Raw genomic sequence first — 17,146 nt, 5'->3', positions numbered from 1 at the left:
AGTAATCAAACTCACTCACTCATAATAATCACAAGTTTATTAGTAATATCTGGTTATATGCATCATACATGAGCATTGATGGTTTTCAACAAAAACACCAAACCTTTAATGTGCCCAGCAGGGATCAACAGTGACTGCCAAATCTCAAATGCTGTTTCCCCTACGTATGAAAAGCAGTAAACCTTAAACACAAAGTCCAAACAGTTTTTAAAAAAAAAAAGTGCATTAATAAGTGAAAACGGTGGTAGAGACCTAAACAAACAATATTTTGCTGCTCATGGTTTAAAGATTTTCTGCTATTGAGGACGTTATGCTAGAGATCCTGCTGAAGCAGTTTGGCAAAGAGGACAAAGGCTTCTGTGGTGCCACCAGGTCAATCAAATCTGAGCCTCCCCCATTGATTGAGCTTCTGACGTGGTACTGTGGAAGTTTCAGGCGCTGTAGATGTGATATGGAGGGAAAAAAAATGTTTACTACATGTTGCAGATTAAAATTATAAATTGTGCCAATATTTTGAAAACTTGTAGTACTGAAGTAAATTAGAGGCGCTAATTAGCAATTTTAGCAATCTTTAGCTTTTGAGATGCTTGACCTTCAGTTAAAGAATCTTAAAATTGCTTAATGTCCAATTAGTCCTTTTGATGAGTGAATCCATAAGCAGAACAGCTGAAGATTGAAGATTATTAAAGTAATATGGCTTATTTTCAGCTTGGCACAACCTTTCTTCCCCCCATGCTTCACGCCTGCATTTGCTTAAATGGTTCAGACTGAGGGTCAGAATAAAGCAATACGGATCAAATATTCCCAAATGAAGCCTTCATGTGCTGCTGTAGAGAATTCAAAGCTTTAAGAATCTTACCAGATTAGCAACCAAAAGCTCACCAAATCCCCGTGTAAAGACTGCGCTACATGCAGATTTGCTTCCTACATCACTAGATTAATCATCACTTCTGACAGGTTGAGACCCTGAAATGATCCGCTGGAGAGGCACAGGCTCCAGACCAGTTTGTGTAGCCTTGAGCAGCCTGCGAGCCACTGTCAGTGTGTTAGACTGATGCCACAGTAACATACATGCAGCAATACTTTGTACACAGCAGCGGCTGTAAAATGTTCATCTCAGAGTTCATCATAGAGACACAGAAAAGATATCCTGTGAATGTTACAGTGCGATGATGCCACAAGCACAGCAGGGTAAGCAACGGCAACGCTATGATGTGTTGAAACACTGCACAGATGTGTTAAAGCATCGCCCTCTCTGTCGTTCTCTGCTCAGTATAGTAAGTACTCAGTGAGTCAAAAGACACATTAATGGTTTCGTTACAAAGTGTTCACTCTACAACATGTAAGGTCACAACAGTCATCAAAAGCTAAAACAGTGGTCATGTGTTTTCTTCCCTTTTGTTCCCCTTCTAAATTTGGACCTTTGAGTCAAAACGTTTCCATTTGTTATATCATGTTTGTGATGATGAGATTTACAAAACCGAGCTTACAAGTTAGGTCAGGTGCACCGAACACGTCCTCCCCTCGTCTCGCCCTTCAAAATCAAATCATCTCCTGTTAGTCTGACATTGAACTATTTGGTGCAACTAACGTCTCTGCTTTTCCTTTTCAGTCACTTTGTTTAGAGTCTTTTAATTTATTTAGAATGTGTAACAGTGTGGAGACTGGCCGAGACAACATGTCATCTGCTCGTGGCCATCAAATTGATCAAGAACGAGATTAGAGGTGTTCAGTTGTGCATAGCATGAGGCACTGGTCTGTGCTCCCCCCACCTCTCCCGACTACTGAGTCTTCCACACGTTGTTAAGCAGTTTGACCACCTCCTCATAGATGACGAAGACTATGGCCACATCCAAGCACACGCGGCCAAGCCTGGGAACTGTCCCTTTATAAAACCTGCAGGAGGACGACAACAAGGCGAGATGAGGTTAGATGTAAGATTTTAAAAAAACAAACACGAAGACAAGCTAGAAAAGGAGGATATCAGTTACTGACGCTTGCGGTCCTTCTTGTTTCAAGATCTGGAAGGCACAGTCCATTGTGTTTTTGTAGCGGTGAGCCTCCAAACCCTACAAACCAGTAAAACAATGGTTTCCAAAAAGATAACCAGACGACAGCAAGAAATTCATTAGAACTTATGCTTCCCTACCTGCATCCTGGTCTTAACGACATCCAGAGGTGTATTTCCAAAAACGCTAGCCGCTCCCGCTGTTGCTCCAAACATGGCTGTGACGATTGGGTGCATTTCTTTCCTGGAATCATCCCCTTAGAGGTCAAATCCAAACATGCATTAATGTCCAACCCATGGGGAGGGAAGCCCATCAGTCAACTGTGACTGCTCTAACAGGCAGTACGCTTGCATGATATTGGAGCAAAGCACACTTTCTCACCTTTGTACCAATTGCGAAGTGCGTTCATGACATAAAATCGGATGGCCTGATTCGTTCCTTGTTTAAGCACGGTTGCCGTTAGGCCTTGATACGTCCCCCTCACGCCTGAACGGGTTAAAACAGTTTGACTCATTGTGAAACGCAAGCACACGTGCACATCTGTAGTTACAACCACTCGGCTGCTTTAGATTTCCCTCTCTTACCTTGCTCTCTGATAATTTCGCTGACTCCGTGAAAGAAGCCTCTGTAGCGAGGCCGGAGGGAGCACTGGTCGTGGATCAGCTTCACCTGCAAGATTTCATAAGACCAGTTTATTCACTGATGACACGACAGACCCGTGTAGTCACACACACGCTCCTCCAACAAACCTTGAGCGTCTCCATGGGGCAGACCACTATTATTGCCTCTGTTATTCCGGCGCCCAAACCACACAAGAGGCTCCGTGTGTTGTCTAGCCGCCCTGTCGCATCTCGCATTGGATTGCTGAGCATTTCAAACATGCCAAACCTGTAAGAAAGATTGGTTGCTTGACCGGGTCACCACCAGAGCAATACTGGCAAAAGTTATCAAAACAAATAAAGCGGCTGGTTTGAAATGCAGTTTATCTATTCAGTTCAATTCCATTCCATTTATACAGTGCCAAATCACAACAACAGCTGCCTCAAGGCATTTATTATTGTAAGGTAAAGACCCTACAGTTACAGAGAAAAGCCCAACTATCAGGTGATCCCTGTGAGCAACCACTTTGGTGACAGTGGGAAGGAAAAACTTTCTTTTAACAGGAATAAACATCCGGCAGAACCAGGATTAGAGAGAGGCAGTCATCTGCTGCTACTGGTTGGGGGTGAGGGGGGAGACAGGACAAAAACGTTATCTAGAGTGAGTGTACACTGCTGCTTTTTCTTTATGGTCTCTTTTCATGTTTAAAAGCCCAGTTTGAAAAACATAGAGGCTGGTTAGCTAAGTACTAAGAAATGCTGTGTCACTGATTCAACATCAGTCGGCTGCTTCATCAGTTTCAAGTTTGCAACCCAGCTCATCTGTGATTCTGCAAAACAAAAGGATGCAAGAGGCCCAAGTGCTTCCCTATCACAGCCACGCTTCTTTTATTCCTTTTGAATTGTTTCGAGTGTGTGCGTGTGTGTGGGGGGTTCTCACATAATCTTTATATTAAACTACTCTATATGATACATGCATCTTCACCTGACTGCAGACTTGGGTATTGAGCCATACAGCAGGGAGCTGAGACCTCTATACAACCCCCTGAGCCCATGGTCTTGCACAGTCAGCTTCACGCAGTCACCTGTAAGTACACAGCATGCCCACGAGTGAGTAGACCAGCACAAGACCAACTTCACATGTATGTCCCAGTGACCTACCAATCCCTCTGTATCGCGGCGGGTTTACTCTTGCATCTAGCTGCAGCTGGGTCTTGACATACTCTGTAGGGAAGGTGATACAGATCTCGATTCCTCCTGCGATGCCACCTGAATGAGGAGACAAGGGGAGAGGGAGAATCGCTCACTGTGCACAACTCTTCTTGAATGTTCTTAGGGCAGCAAAGGGGGGAAAGAGACCTTGCCAGCATTTTCTACTTCCGCATGAAAGAAAAAAACAAAAAGATGAGATGGTTCTGCAGCACAATCCCTTCAGCATCCCTTACATCATTTTTAGATTACCTCAGAGGTGCATTAAAGACTAACACTAACGTGCAGCTACATCATGCAGTAGCATCACTGCAGCTTTGACCCAGTTCTGCATGGTCAGCCTTAATGGGCGACAGATTGAGATTAGTCTGCGCTGGTTGTGTGTGGCAAGCACTAAGCGGCTATGAGAGCAGGGGTGGGGATCTGCCGGCTGAATAGGTCGTAAAATCAACCTGCGAGGATGGCCTTTCCGGGATGTGTTATTTTCCTCCCTCCGATCGCGGCAGCCGCAAGGCTCCTCCTCGCCGCGTACGACCGCTGGTGTGCCGGCACAGCGCCCAGGCCCGCCGCCGAACGCTGGGATGGAGGCTGCCGATCCGGAGCCGAGCTCTGGCATCCTCTCCTCACACCGCAGCTCTCGCAAGGCCCCTCACACACCGAAAATGGCTTAAGCAGCGAGGACATTTTTCTTTCTCGATTTTACGACGGTCCCACTCAAACAATATCAGACAACAACAACAGCAGCAGCATGGGAAAGGCGTAGCAATGTGGCGGCAGGCAGAGCATCAATATTCAAACAGCGGTCAGGTGATTGGACAAACCATCGGCTGATCCGCCGCGCTGCCTAATGTCATTATTTGGTCACGTGATCTACAGGGGGCGGAGGCTTTTGGCGACCAATCAGGTGAAGGATGATGTTTGCCTGATGTGCGGAGATAAATTTATATCATCCGACTATAAGCCTTTACTGAATAAATTATTGAATATAATATAAGAATCTGAAAGAGGGGTGAATTAACATTACTGTACAGATAAATACAGATATGGTGCTTGATGTTTCAAGTAACCAAATTAAAATACCCCAGCATTTAGATAAATGTTACATTAGCCCACATCCTTTTTTATGTACGAGCTCTATACGTAATAATAATGAGGTGAGGTGTAGTGGCACAGATAATGATAATAACAGAAAAAAATTAAACGAATATGACTGAAAGCCCACAATACACTTGACTTCATGTGCAGTTAGGCGTGAGCTGTGTAAGCAAGAGTTTGGTATGTTGCTGTTGCTGTTGCCTCCTGTTCCCTTAAATAGAGCTCTCCCACACACACATATGCATGCATGCACACACGTGTACACTCTGCTTCCCTCATCACCCTTCGCTGAGAAACTAGGTCAGTGTTTCCATGCACACCCCCCACTGCCACTCACACCACCCCAGAGAAAAACAGGCAAGAGACAGAGAGAGCGAGTGAGAGACAGCTAGTGGGCGGGCAATCCACATAAAAATGGCCAGTTATTACTCTTTTGGTTTGATTATTTGCAAAAAAGATGCTTTTTATGCTTCACTCATTTATTTGTTTTTTTGTTTGTCCTTTGCTGGTCGACAAATCCCCGTGAAAGTGTTATTCAAACGGGTAAATTATGGCAGAAAAACACAGATCAGGAGGAAGATGAAGGTAGGAAGACAGCATTTCCTCCAGTGCTTCTTCCTCCTCTCCAGCAGCTTCATTAAAGCTGCAGATTCTTACCTGCAAGATAAAATGTTTAAAAGCATTATTGTGAGGGTGTGTGTATCTTTATTGTGTGTGCAGTCAGGTTGACATTGCTGTTTCGTCTTACGTGGATCTCTTTGAGGGAGCTTTGAGTTAAACTCATGTCTAGCAGCCTCGCAACAGTTCGGATTTCCAAGAATGCGCAGATGCTCAGCTCCACCAGACGCTCACACACTTTAACCAGCTCCAACAGCTCCTCATCCAAAGATTCACCGAAGTTGTTTGCACCGAAGTCCAGGTTTAGATGCTGCAGGATAATGATTTTGATTCAGTAACTAGGTTCATGTTAAGCCAGTTCTCCATCAGGCAACTGCTGTTCTTTAATTCAACGCTTAGTTCTTTAAACATAGTGTGTTACTAAAGACTGTCTCAGCCAATCTCTTGTAAAGTTTGTGGGACGAGGCCACATGCCCTTCAGTTCCCTCTTCTTGAAGCATCATTTACACAGTACTCATGTGTTGTATCACATTAAATGATTTCGCAAAGAAAGGCACCAGCCAGCCAGTGGATTTGAACCTTCTTGGGGATTGTTTAAAAATCTAGTAACAATCCCATCAATAATCCACAATAAATGCCATAAACAATGACCAATAGGCAATGTTATTCCTGGTTGCAGATGTAATGACATTGCTTGTGACTAACCAAGCTTGTGGACATAAGTTGAGAGAACGTCTGTTAATTTCAACTTCAGAGCCTCTGCAGATCAAATTCAAATGAGCTGATGTAATATATATAGCATACAGTAATGTGCTGATTGTAATGAGCAGGCATTCATTTTAACATATCATATCTACACTCTGAACTCTGTAATGCTGCCTGCTCAGCACCCTGACCTGAATGGTGTGTCTGTACTGAGGCAGTATGTCGCTGAGGAGAGGCTTGGGACTCCAGTCTTCGTTGGGCGAGTAGAAAGCAGACATGCAGTATTCACTCAGGGGAATCTCGGGCAGCAGCATCCTGGCGAGGCGATCATTGTTAACAACTTGGTTCACTGAAATCTTGACTTTGAGGTCTGGGCAGCTTGATGCCAAAGTTGCCCATGAGCTTCCACAAATCAGCTTGACAGACAAAAAGAAGCGGAGATGGAAATTAGACCTGTGGGGGTATTTTAAACCCTGTCTTCCTACCCAGGATCTATACATCTGCCATTACATTGTGTCCAACCACAGAAGCAGTGAATCCAGTTTTTGTTGGGGATCACAGCTACATCATTCACACATCCCCACACAATAATAAAATAAGGCCACTTGAAAGGTTCGTTTCATGCTTACCTGTTGATGTGGTTCTTTAAGACAGCAGTGCAGTAAAAATGTTTGCAGGGTATTGCCATCTCTGCTGGACTTTCGCTTCCCTCCTCCGTGTCTTTGCTGGAGTGCCATTAGAAGCTCATCTGACAAACAGGAGTAACTCAGCCTCAGATCGGTGAGACACTGCAACTGGCTCAGGTTGTCGGGCACGCTGGAGTTGAGGTAGACGTTCACCGAACCAGAAAAGAATGCTTCCAAATCCAAAGAGGAAATATAGCACCGGGGGTAGAAGCGCGTCTCATAATGTAATAAGGCAGAAAGCAGCTCCAAACCCTTGAAGTTAAAGGTTCAGAAACCATATTAAGAAGACCACAATCAGTATAATAATCAATCTAGCCTAGAAAGCAAACATTGCCCAGTGAGAGGTCTTAGACTTTAAACTATCAGAAATCCATTTATGAAGTAATAAGGAGTGTTACAGCTCCACTGGGCTTGATATTTAGGAGTTTGTGATTGATGTGAACCCAAAAGTCAACATTTCTAGCTTGTGGTTGTCTGGCAGGAGAGGCTTTAAACACAAACTTACTGCAGCTTTATATGGAGACCTGCAAACTGGTAACTAAAATTGTGGCATTTATTATAAAACATTAAGGGAAGAATCAAGCATCACAAAGAAGATATTTGATTTAAATTAGAATATTAAACTACTTAGCTTCAATTCAGTTCAGTAATGTAGTCTTATGTCGCTGAATTTGAACATCTTTTAGTAACTTTTCACCAAAATTTAAGTTACTATTCCATATGAAGACTGATTAATTGACACACACAATACTTCGGCTCCAGTTCTCAGCTGATGAGATCTGTTCTGTGTTTTAAATAACTCTAGCACTGTAGTGAAGAGCTGGAAGTTGGGTGGTGATATATAGCTGCTGAAACATTATCTTAGGATGTGTGCTGTAGTCACCTGATGGATGCAGTTTCGCATCCCGCTCAGACAAATGGAGTTGAGTTTTGAGCTGCCTCTCTGGAGGAATGAAATCAGGCAGCCCACCACTGAGGCTCTGAGGCTTGAAGTCCAAGCGCTTCTGTCCAACTCCAGGTTCATGACGGCTAGCGAGCGCAGTGGGGCCCTCACCCTGTGGAGGTCGCAATGATAATAAGGTTGCAGTGTGAGTTTTTACTTATATTGCACAGGGTAACAGAGTGGGGCCCTAATTTGTGTAAAACCACGAGTTGGTTCAGACAGGCCTCTTTTACCTGATGAGCTCAGAAAACAGTTGAGTGATCGCTCCCTTCAGTCTCAGGGCTGCCTGGGTTTTCCTTGGAGGACACACAGTCACCTCCAACCTCTCCAAGTAGGCGCCCAGGTGGCTCACATAGGCAATGGTAGAGGAGTAATCTGGCTTCCTGAATTTGGAAATCCGACCACTGAAGTGAAAACGGCGGTGGCGCCAGAGAGAAGGTGAGCGCATGACGTTGTGCCACTGACGACAAACAAGAGCTGCTGTTTTGCGATCCCAGTCTGGCAGAAAACTGAATACACGCTCCAAGCACAGACGAGGAAGTGACAGCCACGTGATTTTCCTGTCTAAGATGCAGTCACAGCTGTCATCAGTGAAATATTCTCCTGTCTCTGGATCACTGTATTCCTGATCAATGCCATAATTCTCTTCTTCCCCAATGCTCTCCTCTAGGTTTTCCATGTTTTAATATTTGGATCACAAGGTTTCTGCAGCTTGTACTCTCACAGTGGACTTCAGTGAAAGTAGATGTGTGGGACACCGGCTAATCCCACTGTAGTTTAAAGAAAACATTGAAAAAAGTTACATCAATATGTAAGGAATGACAGGGAGACTACCTACAGCCACAAGGAGTCCAACAGCCAATGAGATTCTAGAGGAATTTGGCACAGAATATTGTGACATCACAAGGAACCAGCTCAGTTTTCTGTTCAAGACATTCCATTCACTCCCTTTAAAACAGGCTGCTTTTATGAAGGGTTTATAAATTGTAACTAATCACGATATAATGAATAGTAATTGACTCATTTTCATTTTAACATTAGTATATGGCCTCTTTTCACTCCCCACATGTATATACCACTGCTATGGAACGCCAGGACTGCCATAATGAATGAATTAAATACACCATTAAATAATTAATTAAATGTGGCAATAATTAATTAATTACATGTGTTATAACTATTTATTTAATTAATTAATTCCAATTTAAATTAATTATTGCCACATTTAATTAATTATTTAATGGTGTATTTAATTAATTCATTATGGCAGTCCTGGCGTTCCATACACTGCAGCATGCCATTAAACTTTATATCCTCTCTTTCTAAGTCTGTGTTTTCTCTCCTCACCCACCAACCAGTCAGATGGCTGCCCCTCCTTGAGTCTGTTTGAGTCTGTTTGCTTGGGTTTTCTTCGGGTACTCCCTTATCTGCCTGAATTTCACACCGGACCATGTCACAGGCTGACTGACACAGATAGCTTCTCTTTAGTGTCTTGGTTTGTAAAGTAAACTAAGATAAAATTGCATAAAAGATGGACTTTGCACCAAAAAACAAGCCAATAGGTCACATTGTGACAGCAGTTCACAAAGACAAGGGAGTAAAGCTAAGATGGAAGTTGAAGAGCTGAGCCAGTGCAGTTTTTTCTTATGATTTAACATTTACATGACAGCAGATAAACTGAATGTGGAAAAACGGAAACTATGTTATTTTTTCACAATAGGGGGGATTTTGAGCTGTTTTTGAAACTTTTTTATGGGTTGTTATTGATCAGTTTTACTTTTTAGGCTCCCTTGACATCAGATTGGACTGCATGAGGTCAAAAACCTCAAATGAGTGTGATAAATCAAAGAAAAAAAGGAATTAGGGGAAATAAACAAAAGGGGATTTGTAGTAAAGATGAAATTTAAAAAAGTAGAGAAGTGGAAAGACAGAACATACTGAGATATACCCTACTTATAAACACTTATTAACTCATTTAAGTCACGTATAAACCTGTCCAGTGCTAATGGTGAATTTATTGTCAGTGTATCCAACAGACAAGACATGTATATGATAATGCCCCTGATGAATATCCAATAAGAATGTTCTGCCTAAAGATCTTAAGTTAAAAAAAATTTCTTAAAATAAAATAAGAATGTGAGTGCATATTTGCGCCATTTAGTCCATTTCTAACATTATTATTGAAAAAATACAATTAAAAGATCTAAAAAATCTTAATTGACCCTGTGCACGAGAAAATGCTAACTTCCTGGTTTGAGACCGGACGTGGGGTTGTACATTTCCGGTAGCTTTACTTTGCGGTCAATCGCTACTGCGAAGATATACTCCAAAATCATGTCCAAAACTCGAAAACGGAAAGATCGCGTTAAGTTACAAAGAGCAGAAGGTGGGAACACTCACCACTGTTGTGTCATAAAAAAATCTAATGATCAATTTTGAAGTTTAAAGAGTTTAGATCAATCAGTTGTTTAAATCGCTCAACACAAGCAGAACCGCATTACTGCAGCAGAAGACACATCGTCCACATTCAGAAGCACATCTCTGTATAGTGACTGGTCTTATGACTTAAACAGGCAAATGTTCAGCATTCAAACTACAGGTGAAGAATAGTCAAACCAGATCTTTCCCGTTATGTCGATATCAGGTAGTCAAGTACACACCTACACAGCATGTTAACAAACCGTGAAAAAAGCCACACAAAAAATGAATGGTAAGAGTTTCTATACATTAGTATTTACGAAGGGTATGCTGTGACTTACCTTCAAAATTACAGTGGTCCCTCGCTAATAACGTGGTTCACCTTTCACCTCGCTGTTTCACAGATTTTTTTAGTGCAAGTTTGCACGTTTTTTTACGTCACATTGTGTCCTGCCACTGCAGAAGATCTCCTCCGTGACGATTGCTAGCAGTGTGACTCTGAAGTGCAGTACTGTATGTCCACGATGTCCACCAAACGTTTTGCACCGTCAAAAAATACAATTGGCTACTTGATTTCACCTATCGCTGGTTATTTTTACAACATAACACCCGCGATAAACGAGGGACAGCTGAGAAATATAACATTTGAATCCCTTTTCTCTTTTGTTCTGAGGCACAGGGAAAAAATATCGACAAGTCGATGAACATCATTTACAGATATATTGGGTAAACGCCCAAGACATCTATAGAAATGTAAATCGCCGCTTGATTCATTCATTTGCTTAACTTGTTTTGGACCGTAAACAGGGCGTGAATAGGACACCGGAAACAAAGCTCCCCACAGGAGTTTCCGCACCGGAAGTAGCATATGCTAACGTGCACATGGTCATTTTTAACATAGGGATGTAGACCAGGAAAAGGAAGAGGATGACTTCACCTTGCTCAGTTAAAGTCACAGAAGTTCAACATTGAGTAAAAATAATAATATAATAATAAGTGAGGAATAGTGATGACAAAGCTTAAGTGTAATAAATAGATAGATATTTAATAGCACAAGCAGATACTGCACAACACTAACACGCTAAAGGCTTCCTGAGAATATTCTAATTTAGACAGCAGACACTATTTTTAATAACAAAAAAGAAACGTTTTCTTCATCTATTTGTTTGACTTCCTCAGATCTTCAAACAGCAGACACTTTGCCTGTGCAGACAGAAAGAAAGCAGAGTGACATAAACTGCGGTATCTTTAGTGATGATCTATTTATGTCTACGTGGGCTTAGCTTAGCCAAACCTCATGCCAGCGTAGTGTGTCAGGGGGCAAGTCCAGATGGCAGTGTGGACAGGTGTGTGTCTGATAGTGCACTTCCTGGTTTCTCTGTCCCCTGCAGGGCCCCTCGCTTCCCCACAGTGGGTGACACGGCGAGTGGGACGACCAAGCTACACCAAAGTGTGGCCGAGGGTCTGTTTGGTAGCTCACTTTTTGACCACTAGAGGGCAGCGGTGACGAATCAGAGTCGTCCTGCTGTTCAAGAAAAGCAGAGGTCTGCATTACAGTAGAGAAAAGAGCTGTGCACAGTGACTTCAGGCTTAAATTTAATTCGAGTCTTTAAAAATTACACAAAAAAATGCACAGCAATAACAAATCCTCTATTATTTTATATGTGTGTGTTACATTAGAGAAAACTAAATGAATGGGGAATGCATGAAGCATTTTCTCAACACTCCCTCTAATGGAAAATATATTTTGTCATGAATTTAAAAACCTGTTTTGTAGTTTCAGGGCGATACTCCGAGTCAAGAGACCTCAAGCAGTACCAGCAGGGTTCAGGTGGGTGATCTATAAAAACACAAATGGCAAAGAAAAGCACTTAAGCAGCATTGGCTCTAACCCATTTACATTTAAATAGTCTCACACAAGCAAGTGCTTTCAATAAATGCACCCTGCTGGCCCCATGCATCTGTCAGCTGTGAGTGTGACCTACTCTGTGTGTTAGAGGGATGAGATAACACAGAAATGGGGGACAACTCTTCTTCTGTCTGCAGGGAGGACGATGGGAGGCACCCAGTATCGTCCTGGGTGTCTGTGGCTACCAGGGTGCTGTCTGGTAACACTTCTGCACCGCTGCACTGATCGTCTGAACCCTTTATCAAGCACACAAACAAAATGACACGCTAAATGCTCATTTGCTGTTTCATATGAGTTGCACTGACTGTGATCGATAGAGGTTTTGTTTATATTATATTTCATTTATGTGGTTTTGTCTCATCTGACCTGGCTTGGCTCTCCATCTCCATCATAGTGTCCTCCATCAGTCTGGTCTTCCTCATCTGGTTCCTGGAGGCTTTGTGACTCATCGCTGTCCTTGCCACAACTCTGAGTCACTGTTTCGGCCTGAGTAAAAGTTATCCCACTGAAGTTTGAAAGAGAGACAGAAGAATTAAAAAACATGCCCTCCTAACCGCCTGACTACAAGGTTATCAGCCAATCAGTCACCAGCTGCCTTACAAGGGATCAGCCTCTATTGTTACAGTCAGGGCGACCTGATTAGTCGTAAACATTCATTCTCCCCTCGCCTTACCTTTCGATGCTCTGGCCCTTTTCCTCATTCTCTCCCTCCATCCCACCTCACGTGTGACCCTCCCAGGGTGACTGCTGGGTTTTTCTTCTTAATCCCACTTGGTCTATTTTATTTATTTATTTGTTTTAGCTTTTCCCTCTCTTCCACCGCTCTGTCTGCCTGCTCTCTCACTGCTCTCATCCCTCCCTCACTGTGTGTGAAACGGAAACTCCAGGCTTTCAATATTTGATGTGTCTGAATAGCTCACAAGCAGGTTTCTGTAAAGCATGATCAGGTGATTCTCTGAGTGTTGGAGTCGGCTTTGCCCCAACATCATCATCATATTGTAATTCCACTATTCCCCACGAGTAAACAACACAAAATAAGTTTATTTTCAAACATAAGGTCACTATCAATGAATAAATTAGCTGCTATTTGATCTTTGTCCGTCTGTATGATTTCTGCTTTGATAAATTATTCACTATGCTTCTCAGATTTGGCAGTTGACGGCTGATGAAATATCAGGTTAAATAGTCACATATTCAGGTTTCAGATTGGCGTGTGGCTAATTAGACTGAGACCTGGTGAACGTGTAGAAAGATGGTGCAGGTGAGTGGGAAACATCATTGGGAGATGAACAGGTCATTCCCTACCTTACTTTCTACTGAGCAAGGTACTTGTAATCCACTTGGGTTCCTTCCATATGATAGCCTGTTATACAGTACTGTGCAAAAGTCTCAAGCAACTGCTCATTTTTTATATATTTTATTTCCAAGGAGCCAGACTTTTTAAAGTGGTCTTGACCAATAGTTCTCCAGGCTTTCTGAAAGTATTTCAGAGCTTTCCCTTGGACATTGCCTGTCTCTGAACACTGACCTATGAATCATTCAAGCATAAAAATGGAATTTAACTCAAGGGACGAACCAGACAATTTAGCATATAACCAATTTTAAATAATATCTATAGGCACTTTGTCACTGGATGCCTGTTGCAAAAATATAGACATTTGTTTGAATCTATGAAAAATGTCAAAGATATGTTTGACAGACATAAAATAGTATATCTGCACCCACAAGGTGAGAGAAGAGCTATTAGCTGAAAACATGACACATCTCAGGATGGAGTGCAGTGTATCCTAAACAATTTTGAGGAAACTGGACAAAGTCCCCATCCATCTATTCTCTTCTGCTTATCTTTGTCACTGTCGGAGGGCGGCTGGAGCCTATCCCAGTTGTCTTAGGGCGGGAGGCGGGGTACACTCTAGACAGGTCGCCAGTCTGTGGCAGGGCTAATCAAAATAGGTGGTCAGCCTAATATACTGTCTACAGATGAACAGTATCTGGAAGACATGTGCTTAAGAAATGCTAAAAAATTCAGATCCTCTGTGAGACATACCTGACAGAGGATCTGAGAGATGCATCTGACCCTTCAGTTGATCCATCTACTGTTCAATGAAGCTTTATCAGAAATGGCCACAGTGGAAGGATGGCTTTCAAGAAGACATTATTAAGGAATAAAACCAAATTCCACAAGAATTGGATCAAAAATCTGTGGTAACAGGACTTATTGAGTGATGAATCCAAAGGCGGAATTTTTGGTTTCGTCAGATGCGGATCCACCATGAAACACCATTCATTTTTCGGTGATCCCAAACACACTGCCAATGCAGTAAAAGCATACAGCCGAACTCAAGGATTGGCCTCCCCAGAGCCAAGACCTTATCATTATTTAAGCAGTGTGGGATCATCTTAATAGAGAAAAAGACAAGCAACATCCAAAGAAGATCTGTGAATATCCTCAAGAAGCCTTGGAGTACTATTCCTTAAATTAAAAGAGAGTTCAGGTTGCGTTGAAGAATAAAGGTGGTCATGCCAAATACAGGCGTTAAAGCTCATTAGAATTGTACAAACGGTGTTTTCTACAAACTGTCGTACCTATTTCCTATTTTCCTAGCAAAATATAAAGAAAACTGAAGTGTGGCTCAAGAATTTTGCACAGTACTGTACTTCTATAATATCACATTTCAGACAGAAACATTTTCCCATGCCATTTGAAAGCAGCCACTCTGGTCATTCATGAGTAATTAAGAAGGATTCATTCTGGTAATAGAGTATTTTCACACAGCAGCACCATGACTGCATTGTAAAGCACTCAGTCCACCAGCAGATGGAGGAAGAGAATTTCATCTGTGGTTCATAAACCACAGGTAGACCAAAACCACATTATACTAAATCTTGGAATTTCTCCTACACATGTTTGCCTTCAATTTTATCCATTTTTATCCATATTTAATTTTGTGTCCCCCGGTCCTGGAGTATCTCTTGCATGAGCCTCTGTCTTTTTAGCTTTCAGATTCTGTGGGCTGGCGTCTTCATTTGACATGAATTCTCCTTTTAGAAATTCAAAGTAATCCGGTAAGGTATAAAAAGCAGCACACATGGGTGAAAGCCATTTCTAACCACCCTTATTAACTACACTATGTGACTTGGGTTTTAATTTCAGGCCTTTTTGTAAAGCTGTGGAATGTGTGTGTGTGTGTGTGTGTGTGTGTGTGTGTGTGTGTGTGTGTGTGTGTGTGTGTGTGTGTGTGTGTGTGCCTGTATGCATACTTGTATCTCTCAATTTTGCTTCTTGTATGCCAGCACTCTCACTTATGTGTGTGTGTCTGTGCGCGTCTTCCTGTAAATGCACGGCAGGTAATGTGAGTGTATTTCCTGTGTGTGTGTGTGTGTGTGTGTGTGTGTGTGTGTGTGTGTGTGTGTGTGTGTGTGTGTGTGTGTGTTTGTGGGAGGAGGGAGACAGGAACATAAGTGGAGATGACTCACCAGTCTTTTGTGACAGTGGTGCAGAGAGAGTGCTTTTCACCCATTTCTCTCCCTTGGGGCTTGCATACAAAACAAGAAATGGAGAGAGGGTAAAGAAGAAAAGGAGAGGAAGATTGGGTGTTAGGAAGCATTAGGGGGGATTTGGGGGAGGGGGGGGATAATTGAAGGAAAAAAAACTGGGAGAAGATGGCAAATGAGTGTAGAGAGCTGGACAAAGAGAAGCGAAGAAAAGATGAAAGGAGTGAGCAAAAAAAAAAAAAGACTAGGGTTGCAAAGATCATAAACAAAGGATGCCGTTTCACGGGAGAGGCACTGGCAGCTCTGCCTTTGTTGTCCTAATGGCTGGTGAAAGCATTGTTGATGGGCCATATTGTGTTCAGCGTAGGTAGTAACAGATGAATCAACAAAATAAAAGGGGGTCACAGTGACAAGATTCAGATTTAATTTGGAAAAAGCATTCAGGTCAGGAGTGTGTTAACCCTTTGAGCAGCTTTCCTGAATATCTGCCTACCTTTACTTATTTATCGGCAGCTTGCCTACTTGGAAATAATTCTGTCAAACACAAATGAAAGTCATGAAAATTTATTGTGCATGTTGATTTGTATTCACAGCATTTTAAGCTAATTTATGATAGCAGTAAGTTTATATATTTTTTTGTTTTTCTTCTGCTTTTTATTGCAGTGTTTGGATCCTCAGGACCTAAAAGGCCTGCTTATTGAATTTTAAGCTCAAGATGTTTCGAGCTCCGTGATGTAAATGTTCAGCTAGAGACCATTTAATGCAACAGGTTGATGATCAGATCCGTGAGTGTGGTGGTAACCAATACATTTAAAAAAAAACACACACACACCCCATAATTATAGTTCTGTTAGAAGGTGCTTAATGGTAACGCATTAAATGTACCATTTCTGCAGCAATGCCCTGATTGAGTCACCATCCCATATTTCCCTCGTGCTGCTGCGCAGGTTTTCAGTAACAACCCGTCAAATATAAAAGGCTGCAGACCTCACCAGGTCAGAAGAGGCATCCCATTAGGCCTTTGTTCTCTCAAACTCTGCAGCCATTCACAGTTACAAACGCAGCGACAAAGGTGTCATGTAACAGGATAAACTCTAATTAGCGGCATTTCTCAGTTTCAAAAGAGTTGTGGAAATCAGCAGCTTAATAGGAGTTTAAAAAGCAACATGAGGCAGCTCACAGACCTCCAGCAATTTCACATCATCCCATGTTCGAATGTGACGATGATGAGAGATGAGATAGCCTTTATTTGTCAGTTGCTGTTGCCCACAACTGAGATGACAGACCTTGCCGACCGTACATACAATGCACAAACATCACATTGGGGACACAGGTCAGGCTAGGTAGCAAGGGAAAAAAAAAACATCGAAATGTGTAACACAAAAGGATAATACAGGAATGCACAGATATCAACACACCATAACACAATAAAACACAGACAAGCCGCATGGGAGAGTATT

General features: G+C 42.3%; 3 protein-coding genes across 6 annotated transcripts; all 3 read right to left on the bottom strand.

Moving 5' to 3' along the window:
- Positions 1 to 22: 22 nt before the first annotated feature.
- slc25a1a (solute carrier family 25 member 1a) lies at positions 23 to 4,652 on the bottom strand. Of its 3 annotated transcripts, none has more exons than XR_014913549.1 (10): positions 4,270 to 4,652; positions 3,770 to 3,877; positions 3,594 to 3,693; positions 2,759 to 2,897; positions 2,594 to 2,678; positions 2,391 to 2,495; positions 2,150 to 2,265; positions 1,996 to 2,069; positions 1,491 to 1,896; positions 23 to 438 (listed from the first exon to the last, which is right to left on the bottom strand). XR_014913549.1 is itself a non-coding variant. In XM_085420633.1 (10 exons), the coding sequence occupies exons 1-9, from the start codon at positions 4,499 to 4,501 to the stop codon at positions 1,782 to 1,784; spliced, it is 1,074 nt and encodes a 357-aa protein (XP_085276759.1). In that variant the 5' UTR covers positions 4,502 to 4,652; the 3' UTR covers positions 23 to 438; positions 1,773 to 1,781. The 3 variants fall into 3 exon arrangements, 2 of the variants coding, with proteins under 2 accessions (XP_085276759.1, XP_085276760.1); XM_085420633.1 differs by having other exon boundaries at positions 1,773 to 1,896; XM_085420634.1 differs by lacking the exon at positions 3,594 to 3,693 and having other exon boundaries at positions 1,773 to 1,896; positions 4,270 to 4,573.
- A 148-nt stretch (positions 4,653 to 4,800) lies between these two features.
- LOC146660660 (F-box only protein 39-like) lies at positions 4,801 to 11,109 on the bottom strand. The gene is made up of 7 exons (XM_085420632.1): positions 10,624 to 11,109; positions 8,098 to 8,634; positions 7,805 to 7,976; positions 6,865 to 7,173; positions 6,427 to 6,651; positions 5,661 to 5,840; positions 4,801 to 5,569 (listed from the first exon to the last, which is right to left on the bottom strand). The coding sequence occupies exons 2-7, from the start codon at positions 8,541 to 8,543 to the stop codon at positions 5,444 to 5,446; spliced, it is 1,458 nt and encodes a 485-aa protein (XP_085276758.1). The 5' UTR covers positions 8,544 to 8,634; positions 10,624 to 11,109; the 3' UTR covers positions 4,801 to 5,443.
- A 331-nt stretch (positions 11,110 to 11,440) lies between these two features.
- LOC146660659 (uncharacterized) lies at positions 11,441 to 12,905 on the bottom strand. Of its 2 annotated transcripts, none has more exons than XM_085419628.1 (6): positions 12,865 to 12,905; positions 12,558 to 12,696; positions 12,268 to 12,427; positions 12,049 to 12,122; positions 11,577 to 11,807; positions 11,441 to 11,485 (listed from the first exon to the last, which is right to left on the bottom strand). In XM_085419628.1, exons 1-6 carry the CDS (start codon positions 12,903 to 12,905, stop codon positions 11,441 to 11,443), a joined length of 690 nt encoding a protein of 229 aa, XP_085275754.1. The 2 variants fall into 2 exon arrangements, with proteins under 2 accessions (XP_085275754.1, XP_085275755.1); XM_085419629.1 differs by having other exon boundaries at positions 11,577 to 11,804; positions 12,268 to 12,412.
- Between the last annotated feature and the right edge of the window lie 4,241 nt (positions 12,906 to 17,146).

The sequence above is a fragment of the Rhamphochromis longiceps genome, linkage group LG10, assembly GCF_057381845.1.
Source record: "Rhamphochromis longiceps isolate RC_006_pf linkage group LG10, R_longiceps_female_GT1.1, whole genome shotgun sequence".
Taxonomy (NCBI): Eukaryota; Metazoa; Chordata; class Actinopteri; order Cichliformes; family Cichlidae; genus Rhamphochromis; species Rhamphochromis longiceps.
This window is presented reverse-complemented; position numbering and strand designations above follow the sequence as displayed.

Excerpts from the sequence above, each read along its gene's own strand:
- slc25a1a (XM_085420633.1), bottom strand. The coding sequence starts at position 4,501 with ATGTCCTCGCTGCTTAAGCCATTTTCGGTGTGTGAGGGGCCTTGCGAG. Across the intron at positions 3,694-3,769 it reads GCCGCGATACAGAGGGATTG|GTGACTGCGTGAAGCTGACT; the intron begins GTAGGTCACTGG and ends GTGTACTTACAG. Across the intron at positions 2,070-2,149 it reads TCGTTAAGACCAGGATGCAG|GGTTTGGAGGCTCACCGCTA; the intron begins GTAGGGAAGCAT and ends ACTGGTTTGTAG.
- LOC146660660 (XM_085420632.1), bottom strand. The coding sequence starts at position 8,543 with ATGGAAAACCTAGAGGAGAGCATTGGGGAAGAAGAGAATTATGGCATT. Across the intron at positions 7,174-7,804 it reads TGCGAAACTGCATCCATCAG|GGTTTGGAGCTGCTTTCTGC; the intron begins GTGACTACAGCA and ends TTTAACTTCAAG. Across the intron at positions 6,652-6,864 it reads TTAAAGAACCACATCAACAG|CTGATTTGTGGAAGCTCATG; the intron begins GTAAGCATGAAA and ends TTGTCTGTCAAG.
- LOC146660659 (XM_085419628.1), bottom strand. The coding sequence starts at position 12,905 with ATGGAGGGAGAGAATGAGGAAAAGGGCCAGAGCATCGAAAG. Across the intron at positions 12,697-12,864 it reads AAGGGCCAGAGCATCGAAAG|TGGGATAACTTTTACTCAGG; the intron begins GTAAGGCGAGGG and ends TTCAAACTTCAG. Across the intron at positions 12,123-12,267 it reads TCATCCCTCTAACACACAGA|ATCACCCACCTGAACCCTGC; the intron begins GTAGGTCACACT and ends GTGTTTTTATAG.